This window comes from Phytophthora sojae (assembly GCF_000149755.1).
Source record: "Phytophthora sojae unplaced genomic scaffold PHYSOscaffold_3, whole genome shotgun sequence".
NCBI lineage: Eukaryota > Oomycota > Peronosporomycetes > Peronosporales > Peronosporaceae > Phytophthora > Phytophthora sojae.
In genome coordinates, this window is record NW_009258117.1 from 8,516,093 (window position 1) to 8,542,482 (window position 26,390).

General features: G+C 59.7%; 11 protein-coding genes across 11 annotated transcripts; 7 read left to right on the top strand and 4 right to left on the bottom strand.

Annotated features, from left to right (window-relative positions):
* Window positions 1–1,204: 1,204 nt before the first annotated feature.
* Window positions 1,205–3,468, bottom strand: PHYSODRAFT_251330 (hypothetical protein; the record flags this gene model as incomplete). The annotated part of the gene is made up of 3 exons (XM_009526452.1): window positions 1,205–1,709; window positions 1,810–3,375; window positions 3,398–3,468. 3 exons carry the CDS (start codon window positions 3,466–3,468, stop codon window positions 1,205–1,207), a joined length of 2,142 nt encoding a protein of 713 aa, XP_009524747.1.
* Window positions 3,469–4,044: 576 nt separating this feature from the next.
* On the top strand, window positions 4,045–6,076 carry PHYSODRAFT_299515 (hypothetical protein; the record flags this gene model as incomplete). Its single annotated transcript, XM_009526453.1, has 3 exons — window positions 4,045–4,128; window positions 4,252–5,885; window positions 5,974–6,076. The coding sequence occupies 3 exons, from the start codon at window positions 4,045–4,047 to the stop codon at window positions 6,074–6,076; spliced, it is 1,821 nt and encodes a 606-aa protein (XP_009524748.1).
* A 318-nt stretch (window positions 6,077–6,394) lies between these two features.
* PHYSODRAFT_488347 (hypothetical protein) lies at window positions 6,395–8,436 on the bottom strand (the record flags this gene model as incomplete). Its single annotated transcript, XM_009526454.1, has 5 exons — window positions 6,395–7,105; window positions 7,173–7,525; window positions 7,593–7,702; window positions 7,777–7,991; window positions 8,062–8,436. The coding sequence occupies 5 exons, from the start codon at window positions 8,434–8,436 to the stop codon at window positions 6,395–6,397; spliced, it is 1,764 nt and encodes a 587-aa protein (XP_009524749.1).
* Window positions 8,437–8,761: 325 nt separating this feature from the next.
* On the bottom strand, window positions 8,762–11,307 carry PHYSODRAFT_489080 (hypothetical protein; the record flags this gene model as incomplete). The annotated part of the gene is made up of 7 exons (XM_009526455.1): window positions 8,762–8,858; window positions 9,022–9,509; window positions 9,571–9,706; window positions 9,771–10,327; window positions 10,413–10,577; window positions 10,653–11,030; window positions 11,110–11,307. The coding sequence occupies 7 exons, from the start codon at window positions 11,305–11,307 to the stop codon at window positions 8,762–8,764; spliced, it is 2,019 nt and encodes a 672-aa protein (XP_009524750.1).
* A 269-nt stretch (window positions 11,308–11,576) lies between these two features.
* Window positions 11,577–13,372, top strand: PHYSODRAFT_313931 (hypothetical protein; the record flags this gene model as incomplete). Its single annotated transcript, XM_009526456.1, has 7 exons — window positions 11,577–11,644; window positions 11,682–11,805; window positions 11,970–12,115; window positions 12,173–12,191; window positions 12,234–12,782; window positions 12,819–13,039; window positions 13,078–13,372. 7 exons carry the CDS (start codon window positions 11,577–11,579, stop codon window positions 13,370–13,372), a joined length of 1,422 nt encoding a protein of 473 aa, XP_009524751.1.
* A 168-nt stretch (window positions 13,373–13,540) lies between these two features.
* PHYSODRAFT_489087 (hypothetical protein) lies at window positions 13,541–14,776 on the top strand (the record flags this gene model as incomplete). The annotated part of the gene is made up of 1 exon (XM_009526457.1): window positions 13,541–14,776. The coding sequence occupies one exon, from the start codon at window positions 13,541–13,543 to the stop codon at window positions 14,774–14,776; it is 1,236 nt and encodes a 411-aa protein (XP_009524752.1).
* A 1,024-nt stretch (window positions 14,777–15,800) lies between these two features.
* On the top strand, window positions 15,801–16,934 carry PHYSODRAFT_251430 (hypothetical protein; the record flags this gene model as incomplete). The annotated part of the gene is made up of 1 exon (XM_009526458.1): window positions 15,801–16,934. One exon carries the CDS (start codon window positions 15,801–15,803, stop codon window positions 16,932–16,934), a length of 1,134 nt encoding a protein of 377 aa, XP_009524753.1.
* Window positions 16,935–19,143: 2,209 nt separating this feature from the next.
* PHYSODRAFT_557802 (hypothetical protein) lies at window positions 19,144–19,862 on the top strand (the record flags this gene model as incomplete). The annotated part of the gene is made up of 1 exon (XM_009526459.1): window positions 19,144–19,862. The coding sequence occupies one exon, from the start codon at window positions 19,144–19,146 to the stop codon at window positions 19,699–19,701; it is 558 nt and encodes a 185-aa protein (XP_009524754.1). The 3' UTR covers window positions 19,702–19,862.
* Window positions 19,863–20,410: 548 nt separating this feature from the next.
* Window positions 20,411–20,899, top strand: PHYSODRAFT_408331 (hypothetical protein; the record flags this gene model as incomplete). The annotated part of the gene is made up of 2 exons (XM_009526460.1): window positions 20,411–20,801; window positions 20,844–20,899. Coding segments are annotated over 2 exons (447 nt in total), but the record flags the coding sequence as incomplete, so codon positions are not given.
* A 92-nt stretch (window positions 20,900–20,991) lies between these two features.
* On the top strand, window positions 20,992–22,964 carry PHYSODRAFT_354433 (hypothetical protein). The gene is made up of 4 exons (XM_009526461.1): window positions 20,992–21,287; window positions 21,365–21,506; window positions 21,586–21,662; window positions 21,737–22,964. Exons 1-4 carry the CDS (start codon window positions 21,046–21,048, stop codon window positions 21,798–21,800), a joined length of 525 nt encoding a protein of 174 aa, XP_009524756.1. The 5' UTR covers window positions 20,992–21,045; the 3' UTR covers window positions 21,801–22,964.
* Window positions 22,965–23,730: 766 nt separating this feature from the next.
* On the bottom strand, window positions 23,731–26,187 carry PHYSODRAFT_488608 (hypothetical protein; the record flags this gene model as incomplete). Its single annotated transcript, XM_009526462.1, has 3 exons — window positions 23,731–24,122; window positions 24,215–24,965; window positions 25,033–26,187. The coding sequence occupies 3 exons, from the start codon at window positions 26,185–26,187 to the stop codon at window positions 23,731–23,733; spliced, it is 2,298 nt and encodes a 765-aa protein (XP_009524757.1).
* Between the last annotated feature and the right edge of the window lie 203 nt (window positions 26,188–26,390).

Below are 26,390 nucleotides of genomic sequence, written 5' to 3' on the forward strand. Positions count from 1 at the left end.
CTATGAGTGGGCTGACGGTTTGCTCCACTATAGGGTCGAGCCCGAGGATCCTCCCCGTATTGTCGTGCCCAACGACGAGGATCTCAAGTACGACATCCTGATGGAGGCGCACGATGCTCCATCCAGTGGCCATCTCGGCCGTGAGAAGACGTACGCGTCTGTCTCGCAGATGTTTTGGTGGCGTCACATGTACAAGTGGGTCGCCACCTACGTCCGTACGTGCGAGACGTGCGAGACGTGCCAGCGCGTGAAGCCTGCCGGTCACGCCTTGGCACCATTGCAGAGCCTGCCGGTCCCAGCGGACTGCTGGAAGTCGATGAGTCTCGACTTTGTCTTCGGACTTCCGGCAGATGACCGTGGCAACACTGGTGTTGTTGCCTTCGTGTGCCGTCTGAGCAAGATGGTCCACTTTGCTCCAGTTCGTGACACCGTCACTGGCGACGAGGTCGCTCGCCTGTTCATGGACTGTGTCTTCCGACACCACGGTCTGCCCGAGACCATTTTCTCTGATCGAGACCCGCGGTTCACCGCTACGTTCTGGCAGACGCTGTTTCGCCTTCTCGACACACGACTGTCGATGTCGTCGGCGGACCACCCGCAGACGGATGGCCAGACGGAGCGCGTCAATCGCGTCCTCGAAGACACGCTCCGCAGTATCTGCGCGGAGATGCCCCGCTCTTGGGCTGATCGCTTGCCCATGGTTGAGTTCGCACTCAACAATGCGGTACATGCATCGACGGGCTTTACGCCCTTTATCTGAACGGGTTGCGCCACCCTTAGGTGCCGCTCACATTACGAGGCAGTACCGGGGCTTCGGTCCTAAGTGGGGGAGAGGCTCGGAAAACCTTTTCTTCCCAAGTCTCGGACGTGAGTCCAGCCACCTTGCGGAAGCAACTGTCCTCGTTTGCCGAAGACAGGCTGAACATAATCAGCAGGGTGCGAGACACCATGGCGCAAGCCCAAGATAAACAGAAGGAGTACTCTGACCGAAATGGAAGAGGAAACATGAACGTGTTTAAGGTTGGGGATTTAGTTCTCCTAGATACTAGAAACCTACCGCTAAACACTGTTAGCTCGGTCGAGAGCAACAAGCTGAAGCACTGCTTCATTGGACCCTTCACGGTCCTCAGCCGGCATGGCGCGGCGTACACCATAGACTTGCCCAAGTCGATGACGACTCACCCGACGTTTTACGTGGGTCGTCTTAAGAGGTACCATGGCCCTCTGGGTCTGGCTGCCCCGCAGGAAGCGGCGGGTGGCCCGGTGGCGAAGAGCGCAGCTCCTCGAAGCGCGGCGTCGAGTCGCGGTAAGGCGCCTGATACGCGCGCTGGTCGTAAGACGGCGCGGCGTACATCGGAGCAGCATACGCAGGGGCCCCGTACGAGCCCTGGCCAAACTGGGCCTGATACGAGTGGGGCTGCTGCTGCTCCGGATACGGCGCGTGGCCATGAAGCTCGGCCCGAAGGCCAGCGAGCTGGTTTCGCAGCGAGCCGTAAGACGACAGGTCGGCTCGACGATCCACACGGCCATGGAGACTGCGAGTTTCTTGATAGAGCGAGGCAACATCCTCACGGAGCCGCTCCACGGCACCAGGCTGACCAGCACGAGCGGCAGCCTCGCCACCAAGGCCGACGCCAAGCGCGATCTCGAGGACGTACACACGGTCCCGGAGAAGGCGAATCTCCTCTTGCTGCAGGGCCACCACCTGACTCGGGGCCCCAGCATACGGCTGCGTCGCCTCAGGCTCGTAGCCATGGCCGTGCGAGGCCACCGCCGGTCCTCCTTGATCGTAATGGGCAGATCCACTACCACGTGGAACGAGTCGTCCGGGAGCGGCGGCTCCATGCAAGCGCCAGCTGCTCGTGAAGTGGAGGGGTTACCCTGAGTCGGATAACTCGTGGGAGCCCGTTGAGCAGCTCCACGCAGACTGCCCGAAGGCTGTTGCGATATGGGACGAGAAGCAGCGGCAGCTTCGTAGTAGTCCTTGGCTTCTTGGCCGGTACCCGGGGCACGGTAGCAGACGTAGTCGCACCACGCCCACGCTCTTCACGAGCTTTGGCTCTCGCCTCTTGCTTCAGCTTGTCCATTTTCGAGTGGAGCTTGCGCTTGCTCACGAGTTGAGCGAACTCGATGCGGAGCTCGCGCACGTCCAGGATTGCGGACAGAGTGCGATCCTCACGGAGTTCTTTGAACTCTTGGTCGGAATACCCTTTGCGCTGGACGTAGCGCCAGAAGAGGTCTTCCACCTCGCTCCAGGTCATGTTGTCATTCGGCTTGACCCAGTGGAAACCCCACACAGGATGGAGTCCACCCTTGTCCTCCGGCTTGTTGCGAAGCGTGGTGAACTCCTTCAGTGTGAGCTTGTGTGGTGCTAGTAGCACACACCGGGCGACTTCAAGGTCGCCAAGAAAGAGTGGCTCTTTCTCAACAAGAGCACGCTCATAGGAACCTCTCGAGGTGTACCCGCCGATAAGGCCACGAGGAGCCGAGAGCTTCTCGAACAGCGCTGGCGCACAAGTGCCAGGCTCGGGTGGGAAGTAGCCCTGCGGGTACGTGGCATCCCCGCCTGAAGAAGACTCGATGGCAGTCGTGGCAGTCGGCTGCCTGGCATACGCACCCGAGCTAGCAGCGTGGTATTGCTGCTGCTGCTCGTCGAGATTGTTGGAGAGCTCCTTGGGCTCGTGGACGGCACCCTCCTCGTCCTCAGACTCCGAGTCGATGAACAGCTTGGAGCTGGAGCCGCGAGGCGACCTGGAAGCTGAACGCTTCTTCGCCTTGGCCTCGGCGGCCTTCGCAGCGGTAGCCGCTTTCGACGCTTGGGCACGCTCACGACCTTGTGCCAGCGTCAGATGCTTGGATGCCAGCACCTCCTTGGGCTTGGAGCCCGCGTCGCTCGGCGACTTCTCGGCCACAACCCCAGCGTCGGCCATGGCGACTTCGTCGTGCGACTGCTTGCTGTCGCCTGAGCCGGACTCGGCGTCCTCCGCCTCCTTCTCTGACGAGGCCTTTGCGTCGGCCGAGGCGTTGGTCATGTCGCCTGCCGCCAGCTCTGTGCCTTCGGCAGCATGCGTGCTGCCCTCCGAGACGTTCTCGTCGTCGGGTGAACTCTCACCGGAGTACTGGACCATCGTGCAGTCAAAGACGGCGGCTTCCCAGTCGCGAGCCGGGCTTTTATGGCCCCGAGGACTCTCCTCCTTGCCTTGCGCGGCGTCAGGAGACTTGCTCCGAGCCCCGGCCTGACGGCCACTCTCCGGCGTGCTGCTACGAGAGCGCACCACCTCCTCGGCCGCCTTCGTGGCCTCCATCAGCGCGGACGACTCGTCCTTGGCCTTGGCCGCCCTGGTCTTCGGCCCTACGGCCGCGGTTTCGGAGGTGCTTTCGCACTGCGCGCACTCACTATTCCGGGATGGCTACATCGGTCACTCCCCTGGATAGTGACCCAAGTGGCCTCAGAGCCAACAGATACATTTTGTATGACACAAACTATAGGGAACTTAGTATTTGTATGCAGGCCAAATCTGTACCAACCTATAAATACATTCAGTCTTAGATCTACCGCTTTTCAAGTCAAGTCGTCCCCTTCAGACCAGGGACACGTGAACGGCTGTTCACTTGGAGTTTGTATACTCCTGCTTCCTCTGTTAAGAAGTGCTGTGTGCCCCGTCACAATCCAAGTGCACACGAGCCGCCAAATGTAACCACTATCTTCGGCCGCGTTTTGATGCTGTGCAGGGGCCGAAGTTAAGGCGAAGATAGGCGATACAGTGGTAACGAGGACTGTGGGGGGGGCAACGGCAAGCTGCCCGTTGTTGCAAGTTGAAGTGATTTATTCACTTCAACTTGTGTAACAAACATAATATCCCTCATACGAGTGGCGTGTCACTCTTCCCCCATAGTCGCTTCATTCCGCCGGAGAAGCACACGCGTACGCGAGCGAGCGAGCAAGCGCCCGCCAGCAGCAGCAGCAGCAGCTCTTCCTCTTCTTCAGCCAGGCAGCCGACAGCCTCGTCCTCAACCCCCGTCCGCTCCGCCGTCTCTCCATCCATGGGAAAGTGGACGCGCGTGGTGGCGCTGGCGGCCGCGTCGCTGCTGGCGTCGACGACCTCCGCCGACGTGGAGACGCACGAGGTGCGTGCGAGCCAAAAGCAAAAGATTACGTGAACTCTCATATTGGCAATATGAGCCAACTAACGTCATATCTCCTTCCTGTTTTCCTTCCTTTGTGCGCGTCATATCATATGACGGATACAGTACACACCCGGCGAGGAGGTCGTGGTGTGGGTGAACAAGATCGGCCCGTTCAACAACCCGCAGGAGACGTACACGTACAACACGCTGCCCTTCTGCCGCGCGCCGGGCGCCGAGCAGCCCGAGGCCCACGCGCTGGGCATCGGCGAGATCCTGGAGGGCAACGAGCTGTTCAACTCGGGCCAGCGGCTCCAGTTCGGCGTGGACACGCCCAAGACGAAGCTCTGCGAGCAGACGCTCTCGGACGCCGACGCGCTGCAGTTCGGCGCCGCCGTGGACGAGCACTACTGGTACCAGATGAGCGTGGACGACCTGCCCGTGTGGGGCCTCGTGGGCAAGGTAATGAAGCCCACGGACGACGTCGAGTACCTCAAACTCTTCCCCGTGGGCACGCGCGTGCTCTACACGCACAAAAAGTACTCGATCTCGTACAACGGGCCGCACATCATCCACGTGAACCTCACGTACTCGGACGTGCTGACGTCCATCGCGTCCAACAAGAAGCTCGAGTTCACGTACGAGGTGGTCTGGTCCAAGACGGACATCGCGTTCGAGGACCGCTTCGACCGCTACCTCGAGGACGAGTTCTTCGAGCACCAGATCCACTGGTTCTCCATCTTCAACTCGTTCATGATGGTCATCTTCCTCTGCGGCCTCGTGGCGCTAATTCTGCTGCGCACGCTCAAGAACGACTACGCGCGCTTCGCCGAGGACGACGCCGAGGAGCTCATGATGGACGGCAAGTCGTCGCTGCTCAAGGACGACGCCAACTCGGGATGGAAGCTGCTGCACGGAGACGTCTTCCGCGCGCCGCCCTACCTGCTGCTGTTCACGGCGCTCGTGGGCACGGGCGCGCAGCTGCTGGTGCTGGCGGTGTGTCTGATGCTCATCGCCATCGGATCGTCGCTCTACATTGAGCCTGGTGGCATCGTCTCGGTGGGACTCACGGTCTACGCGTTCTCGTCGCTGGCCAACGGATACGCGAGCGGCGCCTTCTATCACCAGTTCTTCTACCCGCGCGTCTCGAAGGACTGGATCCGCGCCATGTGCCTATCGTCGGCGCTGCTCCCCACGGTCACGTTCGTGTTGGTGTTCTTCATCAACGCGCTGGCCGTGTTCTACGGCACGACCTACGCCATCCCGTTCGTGACGATCGTGCAAGTGGTGCTTGTGTGGTTCTTCGTGTCGTGCCCGCTAGCCGTCCTGGGCACGATCTTGGGCCGCCACGGAGCCGCTAAGGCAGGATTCCCGTGCCGTGTGAACAAGTTCCCCCGCGAGGTTCCCGAGGCGCGCTGGTATCTGCGCCCGCCGGTGCTGATCGCGCTCACAGGTGTGCTGCCGTTCGGTTCGATCTTCATCGAGATGTACTTCATCTTCGCGTCGTTCTGGAACTACAAGTTCTACTACGTGTACGGCTTCATGCTGCTGGTGTTCATCATCCTGACGATCGTGACGCTATGCGTGACCATCGTGTGCACGTACTTCCTGCTGAACGCGGAGAACTACCGGTGGCATTGGACGTCTTTCGCTGCCGCAGGGAGCACCGCGCTTTACGTCTTCATCTACGCCATCTATTTCTATTTCTTCAAGACGAACATGTCGGGCTTCCTCCAGACGTGCTTCTACTTCGGCTACATGTACGTAGCTTGCTTTCGTTGGCAGCATCCGGATACTCGTGTTAGCTTACTAACGCTGTGGTTGTTTTGGTTGCTGTGTGGCTCGTAGGGGACTGTTTTGCTTCGCGTTCTTCATCATGTGTGGCACTGTCGGGTACCTCGGCAGCAGTGTGTTTACAAAGCGCATCTATCGCAACATCAAGTGTGAGTGAAGCGAATGCCAGGTGTGCTGTCTAACAGCCAAACGCGAAGGGGTAAAGGAGGATTGATGCCGGGTCGGCGCCCATGGTACAAGAAACAGGATGGCGAAGGAGGCCAACCCAACCAACTCACCAAGAGCAGCGGGCCGGCGCTGGTAGGTCCATGTGCATTTACGCGTTATTGTCGACCCTTTGCTTTCGCGGGTTCAATCCGTAAAGAGGATAATACAAACAGGCAGCACCGCTAGAGGGCAGGACGGCAAGCGCATGAGTTGTACAAGCAATGCTCTGCGTGTTGATTTCAAATAGGGTCTAGCTGGCTTGAGCAGGTCAGTTGAAGGAGGCTATGACCTGGCGCATGGCCTGCACGGTGCCAGCGATCATCCCAACGATGCCGAAGACAACGATCCCCCAGTGGAATACACGCGAGGGTAGTGAGAGTGTGGAGCCCGAGGCCACGATGTAGAGCACGGGTGGCAGCACAATCGCTAGCATGCTCGAGCCCACGGATCCGAAGAGGCTGATGAGAAGACCCACGTCAGGAACGCAGACCGCAATGACCATGAGGCTCGTGCACAGCATGGAGCGAAACAGCGTGCGATTGCATTCGTACGGTGATAAATTGCAGACCAATCTCTCCAGACAGCCAACCGACGACCGAGATGAAGACATGCTAGCTGCAGCCGCTACCGTGGCTAGAGAAGCGATAGGGGAGAAGGACTGCCGCATCGTTTGTAGCGAGTAGAGCGATAGTGGCCGACTCTTGTTGCTGGTGCTGGCAGATAGGATAACGTCGTGGTCGTCGGCCTGGCCGTCACAGTCGTAGTCCAGACCGCCTTCAAGTCCATGCAACGAGCGGTACTGCTGTTTCTTTTTGGCCTTGCGGCGCCGGCGCGCTTCCAATGCCACGCGCGCAGGCTCCGCCGGTGGTGCTGGCCGCATCAGAGACTTATGCCGCAGCATCCGCTCCAGCACGTCGATCGCAGGGTAAAACTGGATGGGGAAGGAGAGCGTGCACGCAAAGGCTAGCGCTACGTTTGCCTAGAAACAAGTGATACGGATGAGCACTTCCGTCATAACCAACGTGTGCATTATTCACACCTCTTACCATCGTGACAAGCCAGCCCTCGCAGTAGTCGTGCAGTACGGCCGTCATGCTACCATTGTCGATTCGGCCGAAGGCGATAGTTGGCACCTCTCCGATGAAAAGGAAAAGCACCAGGATGGACAGCATGCAGATTGCCAGCACTCGCGAGAACCTCTCGGGCTCAGCCATTGCGTTTTGAATGGGCAGCACGAGACCGATGCCCTCGAAAGAGTACACCGCCGTGCCGTAGAACTCGGGTAATTGACTCCAGTCTGCAAGCAGAGGGCTCTGTCGCGGCTGAATCTTCGGGTGCTTCCAATAGTCGATGGAGTAGTAAAAGACGATGGCGATGCCCGACAGCACTGCAAAGTTGGCTGGTCATCACGTTAGTCACACGAGTCAGCATGAAGCAAAGCCGTCAACATCAAAGGCAGAACGCACCGAGTCCAGAGAACGGCGTGATGCGGCGTAGCGTACGCACCCAGGAGAGCATGAGAAGCACAGGAAATATGGCGAAGATGAGTTGCCGCTCATTGATAGCGTCCTGGAGACTAACAATGAAATCACAATAATGAGCAACAGGCAGCATGCATCAGCAGGAGGCTAGCAGCATGCAGTTCCTTACCTTTCAGGGAGAACGACGTGGATGTTGGTCGCCACAAAAGTGAAGTAAACGCAGCAGATGCCGAGTTGCGTGCCCACTAGGAACACGTCGATGAACATCTTCCCCTTGGGACCCAGGATCTCCCTTCCAACGTCTCCGAAGGACATGGGCGCTCTTGGACTCACCAGGTGCTTGCAGCGCAGCAGCAGCTCCATGTTGTACACGGATACAAGCGCCTACACCCAGCAGCCAGTCAACAACAAGTAAAATACCCCACACACACAGAGCAGTCAGCGCCCAACCCACCACAACGACGAACAGCACTGGACCCGCGTAGACGCCCGTCTTGGAGAAGCCGTTGGGCAGCGACATCGCCCCCGGTCCGATGTTGCCCTTGAGCAGGTGCACCACCACCACCGCCACCGAGATCCGCTCGGCCGCCTTGACGCTCCTCGCGGCGGAGACGGCGGACGACGCGCCGCTCTCGGACCGCATCTCCTTGACTCGCTGCGTCTGCTGCGGCTTGGGACGCGCATCCTGCGCCAGCTGCGCGTGCAGACGCCCCAGCTCCAGCTCCAGCGCGGCCTCGTCGGGGGCGCTGCTGCTGCGGCGCGGGGACGGAGGCCGGCGCTGGGCGCCGCCGCCCACCAGCAGCGGCGCGTCCTCCGCCTCGGCGCTCATCATGTCGGACGTTGCGAGCTAAATCGGAAGTGAGACTGGGCTATTCAGTAGTGAGCGCAAGTGAGAGGACAAAAATAGAACTTCAGGATTGACACATGGCTACACTCGTCGCCCTTTGCTTCAACGTGCTCGGCCTGTCACGTTCGTCTTCACGGTGCTGTCACTACGGGCTCGGCAGAGACTTCAACACTGCGTTTGTGCATGCAGAGCTTCTTAGGCGACTTTGAGCGTGCTAAGCTCCTGTGCAGAGGGTGAAGAGGTTAGCGAGTTTGGTAGTGGTGGTGGCGGTGGCGGCGGTAGTGGTGCTGGCAGACGCGTACCAGGTTCATAACGATGCGGTTCCAGGCCTCCATGTTCTTGACAATCTGCCGCCACTGCGTCTCGGCATTGCTGCCGCGCACCTGACGCAGCTCGCTCTTCTCCTGCGCCGCCTGAGACCACATGAACAGTTACTCCCAGGCTCCCGTAAGCCACGTTTCAATACGTCGCGTACCATTTCGAGGAGAGGCTCGATATCTTCGGACAGACACAGGCTCTTGTCATCGTCGTCTAGTTGGTCACGGCAAGGTTAGTCGATGTCCAAACCAGTTTAGATAGCCTAGCCATATCTGCTTACCGCCTTCAGGTGTCTCGGCCTTCTGCTGCGCAGCCAAGTACGACAACCTCTCCGTTAAGTGGTCGTAGAACTCGCCGCTCAGCTCGTCGATTCTGGCCTGGGGAGGTATCTTCACTTGCTCTTGGTTGGCTTGCAGGCCTGGCGTATGTCGATTCTTCCGTGGAGCTGTGGTTGGGGACGCTTGGCGGCCGTTGCTGCTGTTGCTACGCTCGCCCAAGGAGCTGCTCGATCCGCTTCGCGTTCGTGTGCGCCAGATGCTTGGCGTGATCGGCGCTGCTGATGGCGTGGTAGCATCAGTCACACTGCTGGACGCCATGATGTCGTCTTCAAGGATCAGCTCCTGCTTGTTGACTACACTAAAGTCCACGTTACGGCTGAATACCAGTCCTCGATATGCATAACGGCGTACACTCCTCAGGCATTTCCACAGAGTGCTGAAAGGTGTTGCTTGCGATGCCTGCAGTGATATCGTTCTCGGTGAGTAACCGAAGTACACTATCTGTAGATGGCGAACTTACCTTGGACGAGCCGATGTGGTACTTTTGATTCGAGAATTCAATGAGCACGTGGTGCACGTGGCCCGGGCCCCTGTACGAGAGGATAAGAGTTTGTGCATCCTTTCGACGCAGCAGGAATGTACCTTGCTCTCGATTTCTAGACATCACAATGAAACGATTAGTCGCCAATCCGCCACTGCTTCCGAAATGGCGCAACTTACGCGAGAAGTGACTCAGCTTGGGCGCGGCTAATACTGCCAGCGAAGAAATGCCACGCCTCCTGGTCGTTACGTCGATCCCGTTCCGCCTTCTCTTCTTCTCGGCGCCTTTCAAGGTCCTCCTCTTCCTTCTCGCGCCTGCGAGTCTCAGCTGCTGCAGCAGCATCTTCCTCTTCGTTGAGCTGCCTCGAGCTCGAGAACGGGAACTGAAACTCTTCAACAGACTCCGAGTCATCGTCAGTCTCGTCGTTTCCAAGGAGACTGCTGTTCGTGGCACGCAGATACACCCCCTTGTCATTGCCTAGGATCCAGTTACCGCCGTATGTAGGCGCCCGCTTATCACTCCGTAGTGCAGCCGCAACGTGAGTATCCGCCGCACTCTTTTCTTCTCCCTCGTTCGGGTTGGGCTTTTCGTTGATTGGCATCATGTTTTCGTCGCGTGGCAGCGTCGTGATCGCTTTCGTGGGGATTCGCAATAGAGAAGTCGAGAAATGGTGCAGCGCGTCCTCCGTCTGGATAACTTCCAGCGGCGCGGGGTTGCCGGACGTCTCCAATATGCCCTTCATACAGCAAATATCAGCACACGCCTCCTCAGCTTTTGCAACAAGACATCAAGTGTAACAACTACAGTCATCATGATCTTACCATAGGTCTTGCCAAGCGTGCGAGCCGAATGTGCTCGGTGGCAATGCGATCCCTGCAAATGAACTCCACCATGCGCTCCAGTGCCTCGCGCACCGCCGGGTTCTTTTCATTTTCGCCAAAGTTCGGCTTGCCCACCGTCCACATCCAGCCCTTGTACCCTGCAGCCTGCAGTCAACGCAGCAAAAGTCCACATCAGCAACTGCACTACGACACGCCCCCTTCAAGCTCTGCTCCACCTACCCGTGCATACGCCGCGATGTCGTCGCTGGTCATGACCCTCTTCTGCAGCAGGTCGGCCTTGTGCGAGATGAGGAAGCACGGGACCTCCTTGGGAGACAGGTACTTGGACAGGCAGTGCCGCCACTTGTCGATGGCCGCGATGGAGCTCACGCGGTGCACGTTGAACACAAAGAAGATGCCGTCCAGGTCCTCGCACAGCAGCGAGTGCAGCGACGACGCGCTGGCGTCCACCTCAGCGCTCGAGACGTCCCACACGTGCAGCAGCAGCTCCTGGCCTCGGTGCTTGTACGTCATGGAGCTCACGTCCACGCCGATGGTGGGCGAGTACGTGGCCGGGTACGAGCGCTGCAGCCAGCGCCGCACGATGCTGGTCTTGCCCTGCAGGGGGAAAAGGGTCGGAACAGCGTCAGAAATAGGTCCCACCAATCCGCAAACGACCCAAATCCAGTGCATTTACCACTGCGGCGCCGCCCACGAGCGCGATCTTGAGCTCGGGCGTCGGGTCCAGCCCGTTCTCGGCGCGCAGCTTGGCCCAGCGACCCAGCGACTCCTGCGAGACGCCCAGGGCGCCGCCTGCTGCGCTGCCCGACGAGCGCCGCGCGAAGAGGGAGGAGCCGCCGCCCTCCCCCAGGAACGTGGACGAGATCATCTTCATCCACTTGGACGTGGCGCTGTCGCCCGCGTCCGCCGCCGCCGGCCGCGCCCCCGAGCTCTGCATGTTTGAAGCGCGATTGGGAAAATGCGTCCACGTTTTGACAAGGGAACTCAACTCAAAATGCTCTAGAAATGAAATACTATACTAATTTGCAAACAAGAGCAGCTCTGTAAACGCTTTTAGTAGCATTGGAAGGGATGCAAGAGTGATGGTCCGCTCTTATATCGTATCGGTCGAGCCACTTCAACTGCACTTGCAACGCTAAGACTATGAGCGTCGTGGTGTTCACCGGCACGCTCTCGCAGCCGCGCAAGGACGCAGCGGCCGAGGCCCCGTGGTGGGGAACCGTCTCACGGCGTCACGGCGTCGTCGAGTTTCCTGGTCTGCGGGGCCAAAGTGGGCGCCAAGAAGATGGAGGAGGCGGCTAAGCTGGGCGTCGCGACCCTTACGGAGCAGCAGTGGAGAGAGAAGCTCGCGGCCGCGGACTCCGCAGCGGATGCAAAGGAGCAGAAGAGTGGCAGGCAGGAGGAGGCCGTCCCCTCTCCGAGTAACGCGGCCACCAGGAAGCGGAAGGCGCGCGCTGACGAAGAAGACGAAGAGGCGAAGGGGCAGGAGCCTGCGGCGGTTGTGTTCACTGGGACGCTCATGAGGCAGAGCAGAAGGAGGCGACAGCCGAGGCGGAGGCGAGGGGCTTCCGGGTGCAGCCGAGGATGACCAAGATCACCACGTTCCTCGTGTGTGGCGACAAGGCTGGGCAGAAGCTCAAGGAGGCGCAGAAACTCGGAGTGACCGTGCTGACGGAGGGCCAGTGGGAGCAGAAGCTTGCAGCGACCCCAGTAGCAGTGGAAGCCAAGTCCCCCGCTAGACCGAGCAAGAAGCGAGCAGTTGTGGAGGCTTCTGCGGTTAGCGGAGATGGAGATGGAGAGGTGGAGTATGACGAAGAGACTGGGGCGCTGAATGGTATCGAGCCCAAGGTCCTCCTCGTGGACGGGGCGTTTCATGACGTAAAGAGCGCATCAGGCTCGATGTACATCGTGAAGCGCCTCGGGAGGGTTTACTCGTGCAGCTGTCCGGCGTGGAGGAACCAACGCCACCCACCGACCTCGCGGACGTGCAAGCACCTGAAGGAGCTTCTCGGCGTGGAATACGAGACTGTACGCGCCCGCGGTTCGGCTACTGCTCCTCGTGGCACAGCCTCTGCGGGTGACAGCGGCAGCTCCAGGGCAGTGGTGAAGACCACGGCCCCAAAGGTGCTGCTGGCCAAGAAATGGGAGCGCGAGAAGGACGACCCGGTGGGCTGGTGGATCAGCGAGAAGCTGGACGGCGTGCGCGCCTTCTGGGACTGCAGCAAGAAGATCTTCCTCTCGCGCTTGGGCAACGAGTTTCCGGCGCCGAGCTGGTTCACTGCCGGGTTCCCAGACGACGTGCATCTGGACGGCGAGCTCTTCGGAGGGCGGGGCGCTTTCCAGTTCACAGTCGGCATCGCCAAGACACAGGGCTCCAAGGACTAGGAGAAGCTCGTGTACAAAGTGTTCGATGCTCCGAGCCTCAAGACGAAGCAGTTCGAGGAGCGCATGGCGCACGCCAAGGGCGTAGTGGACAAGGCATCGTCCAAGTACATCAAGTGGGTGGAGCACACCAAGTGCGAGTCGCTCGCGCACCTGGACCGAGTCTTCAACAAGATTGAGAAGCTTGGGGGCGAAGGGCTCATGATCCGCGAGCCGGGCAGCAAGTACGCTGCGGGTCGTCGTCGCTGCTGAAGATCAAGAGCTTCCACGACGGCGAGGTCGAGGTGCTCGCGTACGAGGACGGCGAGGGCAAGTACGTGGGCATGGTGGGCGCGCTGCGCTGCCGCATGGCCAGCGGTAAGATGTTCAAGGTGGCCAGCGGGCTCTCGGACGCGCAGCGCGACAAACCGCCCGCCATCGGTAGCATCGTCGTGTACAAGTGCCAGGAGCTCACGAACGACGGCATCCCGCGTTTCCCCGTGTTCGTGGGACTCGCGGCCGACAAGAGCCGCCCCAAGGACCCGGTCATCGCCAACGCCCTGGACCAGGACGCATGAAGGACGCCAGCAGAATGAGCCAGCAGGTTGGTAGCAGCCAGCGGCTCGGCACCTAGCAAAAAAGGCAACATCCATGTTGAAGTCGCACTGGCCTTCTTTGCACTCGCTCTCATTGGCCAGCGCCCGCAGCCCTTCCCTCTGCCAGGCTCTCATAGTCTGACTGTCCCGATGAGGCGCCGCCGGGCCTCGAGCGCCAGCGGTGGCGAGGCCGATCCCTTCTTCCGGCTGCCGTGCGCGCTGCTCGTGGAGTTCCTGGACCTGCGCGAGGCCATCAACCTGCTGAACATGAGCCGCTGGCTGCGCTTCGACCGCGTGCTGAGCGCCACGGCGCTCGAGAAGACCCGCTACGCGCAGCACTTCCACCAGAAGTGCGCGGCCGACTGGTGGCACCTGACGCCGGCGTGGAAGGCGGGCGAGCCTCTCGCGGAGAGCGACTGGGACGAGGATGAGGACGCCGCAGGCGATGAGGAGCGTGCGCCCGACATCTGGGAAGACTGCCACGTGCGCACGGCCGCGGGCAAGGAGCTCACGTACTGGCGGGACACGGTGCGCGACACACCGCAGTGGCAGCATGTGCCACTGCTCTCCATCATCGACTTCATGGTCACCAAACTGCTGCCGCAGAGCTACATCTCCTTCAAGTACGCGGCCACAGTGTACACGGCCAGACCCGTGATCATCCGGCTGCACCCGCCCGAGAGCAGAGGCGGCAGGAGGCAGAACAACGACGGGCAGGACGCCGCTGAACAGGACGTCGCTCGCCGGATCAGCGAAGCACTGGGTGCGCAGAACGGCAACTTGACGTCGCTCTTCGGCCTCCACTGGGAAAACATGCACGTGGACCCGGACACGGGCAAAGTCTCCTGCGCGGTGTGCCAGCTGTACGCCGACGAGGTGGGCAAGTACCAGACCAAAGTGGCCGGGATGGTGAGCGAGTGGAGAGAAGCGGTGAAGCGCGAGCTGCCCACCTGGAAGGAGCAGGACATGCATCAGATGGAGATCGACCGACGCACGTACGAGATGCGCGAGGAGATGATCCCGTACAGCGGCTTCTTCACGTCCAACATCGCGCGGCGCCACGGCGACATCATCATCCGCCACATTTGCTCCTACTGGACGACGTTGGACCATCTCAAGATCAACACGCTCGGGTACCGCGACGCCTCGCAGCTCGTGGCTGCGCTGACGTCGGACATCCGCAAGCAGTGCCAGCACTTCTCCAAGATCAAGCAGGCCATGACGAATGCGTTTCCTCGGGTGGCCAGGATCCGCTACAAAGTGGACGAACCGGAGCCCTCACCTTCGACGAATCTGTGGCAGGACGAAGCCGTCACTGAGCTGGTTGCCGGGGTGTCGCCGTCCGGGTTCCTCTGCGGCATGCTGTTCATCGAAAAGAGCATCTGAGCGACGTAGACTACGGATTGCCTGATGCGTCGCCTGTACAATACTTCTCTGGCCCACCTAAGTATCGACATTTCTATTTTTCCGCTCTAAAAAAATCAAAAAAAATCTGTCGGAGACAAATAATAGCTCAAAAGAAAGCTGGGATTTTAGGGTTTCGCGTTATACTATTGGCTGCTCAAAAAAAGCAGGATTAAGGGAAACAGAACAAATTTCGTAAGCCCGATTTTGGGTAACATTAGGTATTTTTTGCGAAATGGCTACAATTTTTGGCGATATTATACCACAATGGTATCATTGGAAAGCTTAGTTAGCTGTCAGTACAGTGCTGTGCAGTTCGCCGTGTGCGGAAGGTGTGGCATTCGTCTAGATTTTGAGGTTTTTCTAAGCAATTTCGTGAGCTTGTACTCTAATCAAACTTCGTACCCAATCATATGGCTGAAACCGTATATTTAGCCAATCAGATGAGTTCGCAAAAAATGAGGTTAAATTGAATTGTCGATTCTTAAGTGGGCCAGAGAAGCAAATGATAGCGCGAAAGCAGTAGTTGCTTTGTTCGTGTAGGAGGGTGGTGCGCATTGTGCTTGCGACTGCTCCGAAGAAAGCTTGTGTCGGCGACTGCATGAACAGGCTACGAATCGTAGCTACACGCCGCACCCGCAGTGCGGGTCACGCACCAGCACGTATTGGATCTGGGAGGTCTAGAATGCGTTCTGGAAGGACCCTTTTCTCCATGGATCTTATATTATATGCGATATTGCAGGTAATGGTTCTCCGTTCCGCTGGTCGTCACATGCTACATCTCTACCTCGAAGCTGAAGCTGCAGCACCGCTTGCACGACGAGCATGTGCCGCAGTCGAGCTCACTTGCCTTCTTGACGAAAACCACACACCCGTTTCTCCAGTGCACCACCTCTTCAAGCGTCAGCCTTCCTGCCGCCAGGGCCCCGTCACCATGTCGGACTCTCAACTGCAACAGCCTCTCACCGACGGCACTTCAACGTCCGCTGACACCGCTACCCCGAGCATGGGCGTGGTGGGCAAGCTCTCCTTCCTGGATCGTTTCCTCACGCTCTGGATCGTGCTGGCCGCGGGCGCGGGCCTCGGCTTCGGCCAGATCGACGCCATCCAGAGCTTCATCGACGACACCACCGTGGGCAGCACCAATGTCCTCGTGGCTGTGGGACTGCTCGTCATGATGTATCCGCCGCTCACCAAGGTGCGCTGGAACCTCGTTCACCGCATCTTCGCCGACTGGCGGCTGCTGCTGCTCACGACGGTGCAGAACTGGGTGCTCGGGCCCTTCGTCATGTTCTTCCTCTCGTCGGCCTTCTTCAGCGACGACGTCGGCTACATGACGGGGCTCAGCCTCGTGGGCTGCGCGCGCTGCATCGCCATGGTCGTGGTCTGGAACAGCCTCGCGGGCGGAGACGCCGAGTACTGCGCTGCTATCGTAGCCATGAACTCCGTGATCACCATCGGGCTCTACTCGCCCTACGCGGGTCTCTTCATCAACGACCTCCCGAGCCACCTGGGCATCGACTCGAGCGCCGAGATCCACGTCGCCATGGGCGAGGTGGCCAAGAACGTCGGCATCTACATGGGTGCGCCCTTCGTGGCTGCGCTGCTCACGTGGTACGCGCTGACCAAGGCCAAGGGCGACACCTGGTACTTTGACAAGTTCACGCCTCGTATCGGCGTGCTCACGCTCATGGCGCTGCTCTTCACGATCGTCGTGCTCTTCGCCTCGCAGAGCACGCGCATCTCGTCCAACCTGGACAAGGTCATCTACGCTGCCGTGCCGCTGCTGGTCTACTTCATGTTCATGTTCGTGGTCTCCTTCCTCATGAGCTGGTGGCTCGGGGCCACGTACGAGCAGGCCGTGACGCTGTCGTTTACGGCCGCCAGTAACAACTTTGAGCTGGCGCTGGCAGTGGCGATTGCGTCGTTCGGACTCAAGTCGGACCCGGCACTGATGAGTGTGGTCGGCGCGCTGATCGAGATCCCCACCATGCTGGCGCTCGTATACCTGGCGTTCTGGTTCCGCAAGACGCTGTTCCAGAGCAAGGCGATGGACGCTGAGGCCGCTATGGTGGAGGAGCTGGAAGGCCAGGCTGATCAGAGTGCGGCTGGAGTCTACTCGAAGAAGACGGACCTGTAGCCCCCAGGATCGTTGCCCGCAGCGTGAGCTGTAGTAGGAATGAAAGCCTTTTGCAAGTAACGTGATCTTTCCATCAAGCTTCATCCTTAACTGCGCGTGCAGGAATGGTTTTGTCGTGGCAGCACTCTGATGAAAGGCAGTTGTCGGCTCTGCGTTGGCAGTCGATCGCGTTTGTTCGAGAGTAGCGCGGGTGCCGTGGCGATCCGTCGAAAAGAGCACCGATGCAGACGTACTGCCTGGACATCGAGCCGCACCGAAATTCAGCACAGTTAAAGAGCATGACCAACAGGTTTTCCCTCAAATATCTTGCTTGGCGGTTTATGGTATCGGAAGCTTGTCGTAACACGCCTTCGGCATTAGCACTTGCGAGACTCTGTAGAGATGTCTTGTAACTCCGAGACTTGCCAAGCAAGCTGACACAACACGGCACAACTGATACTGTACAGTTGCAGAGCATGGAAGCACACAGTTGAAGGGTAAGTTGAAGCCGTTTCGCGATTAAAATCGCCTAGCACGTCAAATGAATGCACAGCACACCTCGCTTGCCCAAAGTTGGGGGCGGCGGGGAGCCTGAAGTTTCAGGTGTCTGGAGTGGTTTGTGGTGGGCCAGCGTCACTCAGTGAAGCTAGCTGGGCGGTGTCTGGAGCCCCGCGCGACAACAGAGCAAAGCGGTCCTTCCACGCCCAGCCGTCGTTGCAGTTGCCGCCCTGCTCATCTTACTCGGCGTGCTTGTCTTTGCGAGCTGACTCGGCCGGGCCCTGATTTTTAAAAGCTGGACTTCCGACAGGGGCAACAATTCGTTGCCAACGAGTCCAATGTCTCCGTGGTGCGTCGGCGCTGTAGGCTGCGCTTGTCGGAGCATTTCCGCCTCGATGAATTGCTACGAAACTCTCAAAGCTGAGCCCTCAGTCGCACCGGGAGAGCGAAAGAAATTCAAACGACCGTTACCTGGACCGGCGGGAAGAACCTTCACTTGAAGAGGTGACGCGCTGTTTTGCCAAAATAACAAAGCTCAGCCGGATCGCCTCAGGGCTCTGAGCTCTGAGCTCTCCTCGAACCGAGGCTCGACGGTAGCTCGAACTCAGCATACATCTAACTTTGTCGTTGCTGACTCGAGCGGAGAGAAAGCTGCATTAACTGCCAGCTTACCAGGTACGCATGTTCTTTTCGCTGCACTTCCGCCGGTCCTGTTACCGTATACTTGTATTGCACTTGCCCTTTACTTAGTATTGGACAGACCAGCCAGCCAGGGCCAAGTAAATTCTTTTCACGAGCCGGTCTTGCTGGCAGCAATTTGCTGCGCATGTTGCCAGGCCCCATGTGCGCCGCCACCACCTCCGCTCCGGCTATGGCCCCGCAAATCGGTCGTCAAGTCCGCTGCGTGGGCCCACTGGGCAGCGGAAGTCGCATGCCCGTTGTTGAAGCTCAAGCGGCTAGAGTCGGCGACTAAGCAAAGACAAGGGCAACGAGGATTAACGTGTGTATCAGGCGTTTCCTCGCCATGCCAAATGCTACGACGAGCGCGCTTGCCGCAATCCGGCTTCAAGCTGGTGGCTGAACTAGTAAAATGAGCTCCTCGCGTGGCGGTGGTCTGCCGAGGCCCGAGCAGCACCGCTCGGACCGTCAAGGCGTGATGCACACGTGTGCTGGAGGACTGAGGATAGAGGAGCGCTGTGCAGGACTGGAGCTAGCGCCAATCTTCAGCCGCGTGCAGTAGCCTCGCTGCAGCAAGTGCATGACGCACAACCTGCATATTTGTATAATGTTAGAAATACCATAACAATATTCAATAAGACAGGGTAATCGCTTTAGCCAAATGTCGGCAGATTTTCTTTGCCTATTTTTTGGCGCAAAGGTTACGCAGCTATTTCGCCTTGCAACTTGCAACTTGTCATGCATGTTGAGCGTTGAATTTCAGCAGCCCTTGTGCAGGTACAGAGGTGTGAGTGTAGCGATTAACGCGGATTAGTGAGCCATACATAACGGGTTTAACGGGTTCACCGCTATTTGCAGACGCACTTGAAGTTTCCCGCGTGGAAAAGACCGGGCTTGAAGCTCGGGTTTGCCTTTCACAGAAATGGCTTCAGCCGGCCCGGAGGATCACTACTCACTCTTCAACTCGCCGCCCAGCGCGCATTGACATCAGAACCCTCTCAACCAGCGCTCAGACCGCACCGCCGCCGCCACCTCGTCGCCCGCGCGCCATCGAATGACGACGCCCCAGCTTCCGCAGCTCCAGCACCTGACCCCCGTACCGCTCGTCCCCACGCGGTCCTCGCAGGCCGCGGCCCCGATCTCGTTCCTCGAGACCGTCGACCGCGTCGAGATCAACGCGACCGTCGTGCGGCATGACGTCGTCTACTACGTCGTGGACGTCTTCCTGCTGCACCACACGTCGCGCATCCCGACGCTCAACACGCCCACGGCCAGCGCCTCGCAGCCGGACTACCAGGTGCTGCACCGCTTATCGGACTTCGCCGAGCTGCGCTACCAGGCCTGGGCCTACGCGCAGCGCAAGCACGAGGACGGCCACATCTGCAAGTACTGCAGCAAGTACATGCACTTCATCCTCTACTCGCTGTCGCAGCCGCGGCTCTACGTCAAGCTCGGCGCCGGCGTCGAGCGCCGCAAGAAGGTGCTCAAGAGCTTCTGCAACGCCTTCGTGGCCATGGCGCTCAGCAGCAAGACGGAGCCCCACTCGAGAGACGCCGCGTGCGACGGCTGCCAGGCCATCCCGCACCTCGTCGAGTGCTTCCTGCGCAGCTAAGCGGAGGAGGAGGCTTTATGTTATCCATCGTCGTCGTTCAAGTCTATCAACTCTATAAGCAAGCGTCTCGAAAGTCGAGCGACGCGTGCGTGCAATGATCTACACTACGTCGTAGCAAGTATATACACTAGGAACTAAGGTAATAGCGAACTATCAACTCACTCTACAGCTAGGTCACGACTTTCTCTCGGGTCCCGCCTCACATGTCGCCAATCAAGAACACGGATTACCGTGCCAGAGACGACCGCCGCGTTTCCTCCTGCACCGTCACAGCATGAAGAAGCTCCGAGGCTCTCCCGCCACCGCCTTGCTTGACGACGTGCTCGTGGTCGTTCTCGCGCCGCAGCGAGGTCTGTGGCTCGACGTCGGCTCGGCGTTGGCCCTCGCGTGCGTCTGCAAGGCAGCGCGTCAGGCTCTTCGAGCGTGGGTCGACGCTGCGACGTCCGACATCTCAATGGGGAAGGAGGCGCTGCCCGTTCCAGTGCAGCAGCTTCCGCCATCAAGCTTCCACGCCAAGCTCCGCGCCGTCGTGGAGCTCCTGGTCTTCACATACGTCACGGCGGTTCAACTCCCAGGCGGGCTCAGCACCGCCAGCGAGCGGTACAGTCTGCCTGCGGACCTCCTCTCCAAGCACCAACAGAGCGACGAGCGGTGCCAGCGCGTCCTTCGCGGCCGCCAAGTTGAAGTTGTCGTCACCGAGCGCGAGGGCAAAGGCTGGGGAGTGCTGGCGGCGCAGCGGATCGAGCGCGGCGAGCACGTGGGCGAGTACACGGGTGAACTCGTGTCGACCCGCGAGATGCAGCGGCGCTATCGTCAGCGCTACGATCCCAAGGCGATCAACTACGTGCTGTCACTGCGGGAGCACGTGGCCCGCCAAGAGGAAGACGGCGGCGGCTCTGCGCTGGGCTTCGACGTCGTGCGCACCAACGTGGACGCGTCTAGCAGCGGCAGCGCGACGCGCTTCTTCAACCACAGCTGCGCGCCCAACCTCGAGGTGGCGGCGGTGCGCGTGGACTCGTTCATCCCGCGCTTGGCCTTGTTCGCCAGACAACGGATCAACGCTGGCGAGGAGCTGACGTTCGACTACGGAGGAGGCTCTAGTAGTGACAGCAGTACTAGCAGTGCATTAGATGGCGGGGTAGAGCTAGCAGAAGGGCATCCGTGTCGCTGCGGGGCCACAAAGTGTCGAGGCTTCCTTCCATCGGACGGGTGATGTACCGTAATGATTGCCGCAGTAACTTGGTTTTTGTATCGAGTTGCATTTCAGATATTGACTGGCAAAGCGCGATGGCGGACGAGAAGACGTACGACCAGGTGTGCGAGGATGCGACGGCCGCCGCGGAGATGCGGCTGCTGGAGCACTTCAAGCAGCACGGCGGAGAGGTCTGGAGCATCGGCGCCGGCTGCCAGAGCTGCCGCCAGAAGCTGCAGGACGTCAGCGGCCTCAAGCGCTGCGCCAACTGCGACGCCGCTCTCTTCTGCGGCCGCGTGTGCCAGCTCAAGGCCTGGCCGGCGCACAAGGCCGAGTGCGGCGTCATTGCGACCTTCCAGCGGCTGCACAAGGCCTCTGCCAGCTCCGACTCCAGGTGCGTTCATTATTGCTCAACGATGAGCCGGCTGCTTCTGGTTCCCTTGGGTGCTCAGGGCTGCGTGTTTGGTGCAGACTTGCTACGTTGCTGGAGAAGTTGTCGTGGTCGTTGATCCCCAAGAAGGCGGACGACTCCAAGACGGCGGGCGTTGCGAGCTCGATCGGCCTCAACGGCCCCGAGCTCCCGGGCTGGTTCTTCACGGTGGACTTCGAATCGGTGCGCTAGTGTTTGTGGTTGTGCAACATCGATGGCACGCGTGTGAATAGCATGGCTAATGCTTGGTTCGATTGTGCAGGCGTCGAAGGAGCAGCAGAAGGCGCTGCACCAGACTGCGCTTGAGCTGTACGGGCTGCTCAAGGACGAAGAGTGCTGGTACAAAACTTGTCGGTTTAGTGCGAATGCAATACTGGGCTAGTCAAGCTAACACCTATGCTATTCATTTGAAGGACGCGCGACAAGGAGAGCTTCCCACGCTCGAGCTACACACTGGTGGAGGTTAGTGAACTGTGAAAAGTTAAGATTGCGGTCGTGCAATGATGCTGACCGCTACACATGTGATACGCGCATGGCACAGTCGCTTCCCCACGCTTCTCCTGTCGCGGTACAGTTGCAGAAGGAGCTCGTCGAGAAGAATGGACACCTTGTGCTGTTCTCCGCGTGGCTGCAGCACCCGGAGCCGCCGGCCACGCAGGCGATGCCCCTCGAGAACCGCAGTTTCTTCGGTGTTGTAGATTCGCTGCTGCAGATCAGGTACAAATCGCTTTCTTCACGCTTTGCTCGAGGTTGCGAACCACTCGACTGACAATGCGCCGTTGTTGCTTTGTAGTGCTATTCGCGACGGCGTGGATGCTTTCATGGACGCGCGATTCTCGCAGTGAATCAATAGAGTGTATCCACCGCTGCGGAATTGCATCACAGTCTTGTTTATTCTTGAAATTATTAGCAGCGTCACAGCGACGTTCCCGAACAGCTTTGCGAGGGGAAGTAAAAGCAAAAGCACGCGAAGCGCTGGACTTTCACGTCGACACCTTCGCGACGCGGTACAGTGTGTCCAGCATCTCCTCGATATCCTCATCCAGCTCGTAGCACTCGAGCGCGGCCACGATCTTCTCGTCATCGCTCAAAATCAAATCCTTCAGACGCGCCTTCTCCTCTGCCGAGATCAACTTGTCGGCCGCGATGCGGCTGGCCGCCTTGAGCGCCAATGCATAGCGCGCACGCTGCGAAAGTGAGCGCTTCTTCGACAGCCCGTCCTTCTCCAGCTCCCCCTCTAGCAGAACGAGAACGCTCATCAATCAGTCGTGACTCCGCCCGCGTACGTTAGTGCGACCCCTGCTTGATCGCAGTAGCCTCCTCACCGTCAATGATGCCCTTCTCCTCCAGCTCCGACACCGACGGTCTGTGGCGCAGTTGGCGCGCGATCTGGTCCGCCTTCAACTGCCGCTCCAACTGGTGCTTGGCGCCCTGCAGCACCGGCGCCACCGCCGCATCCTGGCCTGTTCAATAGCAGCATCAAACATCAACGTCAACAAGGTGAGAAGACACCAATACACCAATTCACTTCCTCTGGACTGCAGTGCGCGCACCTTCCAGGATGTTCTGCGAGACGAGCTCGTCCTTCTCGGGTCGCGACTCGAGCAGGTGCGACACCTGGTTCTGCACGAGGTTCCGCTCGAGCTTCTTGGCCGTGGCCGTGAGGCTCGGCGCCAGCTCGGCGCTCGTCTCGAGCACGCCCGTGGTGCGCAGCTCCTCGATGGACGGGCGCTTGGTCAGGTGCTGGTGCACCTTGTCCGTGTTGATCTGGCGCTGCAGCTTCTCCTGCGTGGCCTGCAGACTGGGCGCCACGCCGTCCGCGCCGTGCACGATGGCGTGGTCGCGCAGCTCCTGCACGTCCGGGCGGCTCTCGAGCTTGTGCGCCAGCTCGTCCGCGCTCATCTTGCGCTGCAGCTGCTTCTGCACGCCCTGCAGCGTGGGCGCCACGTTCGGGTCGGCCGTGGGCAGCACGTTGCGCTGCTCCAGCGCCTCGGCGTCGGGCCGCGCCTCAAGCAGCTGGTCGATCTTCTCGCTCGCGCGGTGGCGCTGCTCCTTGCCCATGGCCGCCTGCTCGTCCGTGGCCGGCGGCTCCTGGTCGGGGCCGCCGTCCAGCTTCTTGCCGGCCGGCGGCGTGGGCGTGGACGTGGGCGTCTTGTTCTTGCCGCCCTTGGACTTCTTGGCCATCTCCTGTCGGTTTGTCTGTGCCGCTTGATGCTCCGGACGCGAATCTTTGAATGACTTGGACTTTGTATGGGGCTCCGCGAACAAGATGGGCGAGGTGAGACTGTGGTGTGCGCGTACACAAGGGCAACTTCAACACGCAGAGCGTGTCTCTGCTCGGGGGCTGGATTGATTGATTGATTGAATTGATTGACGAGGATACAGTGGCCCCTACAGTATATGCTTCCTACACGAACTTGTAGGCGCACTCGATGAGCTGCTCCGCCGTGATGTTGCTCTCGCCCGTGCGGTTGAGCTCCTCCTTGGCCATCTCCGTCACCAGCAGCAGCTTCTTGACCGAGATGGGGCGGTCCGACAACAGCGTCAGCACCTGGTCCTTCTGGTCGTCCGCTACGGGCAGCCCCGTGTGCGACAGCACGGCGTCCAGCTCGTGCTTCTGCGTGAGCTGCGGCACCTCGAGGCACAGGTCGAACACGTCGCTCAGCTCCACCGCCTGCATGGCCGCGATGTTGGACGTGACGCCGATCACCACGAGCTTGCGGCCGGCCACGGGCACGGGGTTGCGCACCAGCACCATGAGCGCCTGCAGCACCAGGTTCGAGAAGCGCGGCCCCAGGCCTGGCAAGGAACAAGCACACACACACACACAAGATACACACGTTAGGACTATATAGCACAGAGAGATGGTAAAACTGGCTGCAGCTACGCACCAACGTAGTCCATGAGCCGCTCGATGTCGTCCAGGATGATGATGCTGAGCGGGGATCGGTACGCCTCCTCGAACACGTTGTAGATGTACGAGCACTTGCCGCTCTCCGCGCGGGAGATGAGCTCCGATGCCTTGACCATGCGCACGAGCGGGAACTCGCTTGCCACAGCGCAGTACGTGGCCAGCGCAGTCTTGCCGGCGCCGCGTTCGCCGTGGAGCAGCACCGACATCAGCGGCGTCTTATCGTTCGAGCGGACCTGCTCGATCACACGGCTCAGCGCCTCGCGGACGTCCGTGAACGAGTTGCCGTACGGAATCAGCCCGTTCTTGTAGTAGAGCGAGAGCTGATCGCTCGGGGCGCCGAACTTGGGCTTTACCTCCTGCAGCGCCAGAGCGAAGTCCTCCATCGAGATCTCCGGGTTGAAGTTTGTGATGGCGTGCATGGTCCGGCCATCGGTTCCGCGAGAGAGGGCGTGTGCTGTAGCAGCACGGACCAAACCTTCAAGCTCAGCACCCGAGAAGTTCTTGGTGCGCTGAACGAGGTTCTTGTAGTCAGGGTCGTCGCTCACGAACTTGGACGGGTCAAGGCAGTTGTCCAAGTCTGCGATGACCTTCGGGTGCAGCGCTCCCTTCTCGCGAGCGCGGTCCGTGTGAATCTTGAGGATCTGAGCGCGGCCCTTCTCGTCGGGCAGGTTGATCTCAATCTGCACCTCGAGACGACCCGGACGCATCAGGGCTTCATCGAGCATATCCTGGTGAAATCACAAAGCAATTAGAAAACAAGCTTTCTAGTCGCACAGCTTCCTCTAGAGAACTCACCTTTCGGTTCGTCATACCAATGACGAGAACGTTGTTCAGGCTGTCGACACCATCGATCTGCGTCAGAAGCTGGTTCACCACGCTGTCACCGACTCCCGTGCCGTCGCGACTCGATCCACGCTGCTTGCAGATAGCGTCGATTTCGTCGAAGATGATGATGTGCACGTCGCTCTCGTCGCCGAGCTCCTCCTGGTCCTTGCGCGCGTCCGAGAACAGCTCGCGGATCTTGCGCTCCGACTCACCGACGAACTTGTCGAGGATCTCGGGGCCGTTGACCACCTTGGGCTCCTTCGCAGTTAACGCCTGCGAGATCTTTCGCGCGATCAGCGTCTTACCGCAACCGGGCGGTCCGAACAGCAGCATACCGCGCACGTGCTGGATGCCGAGCTTCTGGATGACGTCCGTGGGGAACAGCCTCGAGGCGAAGGCGCGGCGGAAGATGTCGTTGAACTCCTTGTCCAGGCCGCCGATGCCGAGCTTGGTGAAGTCGAAGTCGGGTTTGAACACGGTGCGCGTCGTGCCGCTGGACTGGTTGGTGAGTCGGATGGGGGCGTCCTTCCCCTTGGTGAAGTTGATGATGGAACCATTGAGGAAGGCCCCGACCCGTGGGGCGAAGGAGTCGGGGCTCTTGCTGTCCCCGTCCACCGTGTCGATGCTCATGCACTGCAGACGCAGCGGGAGACCGTCGCAGCGCACAGCCATGAGCTGCCCCACCGCGAAGACCTGGTGCGTGTACTCGGCCTCGAAGAGGTCCTTGAGCAGGCTGCAGTCCACCACGCGCAGCTCGTTGCCCTGCGCGCGCGTGAGCACCTGCTGGATCTCGAACGTGACGGTGCTCAGCACGCTCTTGGCGGCACTCGACGGAGCGTAGACCGACACTTCGCAGGCCTGGTTCAGCGGCAGCCCCACGCACATGCGCTGCATGGTGCCCACGGCCACGGTGCCCGGCTGGATCTCCTTGTGCGGCTTGGCAGCCATGACGAACTTGCGGTTGATCCAGACGTTGAGTCCGTGCGCGCGCAGATCCTCCTTGGTGACGACCCCCGGGGGCGTCTGCTTCACGAGCCCCATGAAGTCGTCCAGGTGCACGTACACGCAGTTGGTGAAGGCATACGAGTTGCCGGGCAGCCCCACCACAGCCGCCTCGAACGCCATCGTGAGAGATCGAAGAGCTAAGAGGAAGACGTGGCGACTTGGCGTCTGCTCGTTCGAAATGTGTAGCGAAACCCCTTGTACACAATCGTACACAAATATGCTGACCAATCACATGATTTCGACGCAGCCTTTATTCATATGCAGCCAATGGGAGACGTCTCTGACAGCAAAAACGGCACCACTTCAACTGTGGACGTCGGAGG

Bases quoted from the DNA above. Each gene is read 5' to 3' on its own strand.
- PHYSODRAFT_354433 (XM_009526461.1), top strand. From the start codon at position 21,046: ATGCGGCTGCTGGAGCACTTCAAGCAGCACGGCGGAGAGGTCTGGAGC. The intron at 21,507-21,585 runs GTGCGCTAGTGT...TCGATTGTGCAG, and splicing joins TCACGGTGGACTTCGAATCG to GCGTCGAAGGAGCAGCAGAA. The intron at 21,663-21,736 runs GTACAAAACTTG...ATTCATTTGAAG, and splicing joins CTCAAGGACGAAGAGTGCTG to GACGCGCGACAAGGAGAGCT.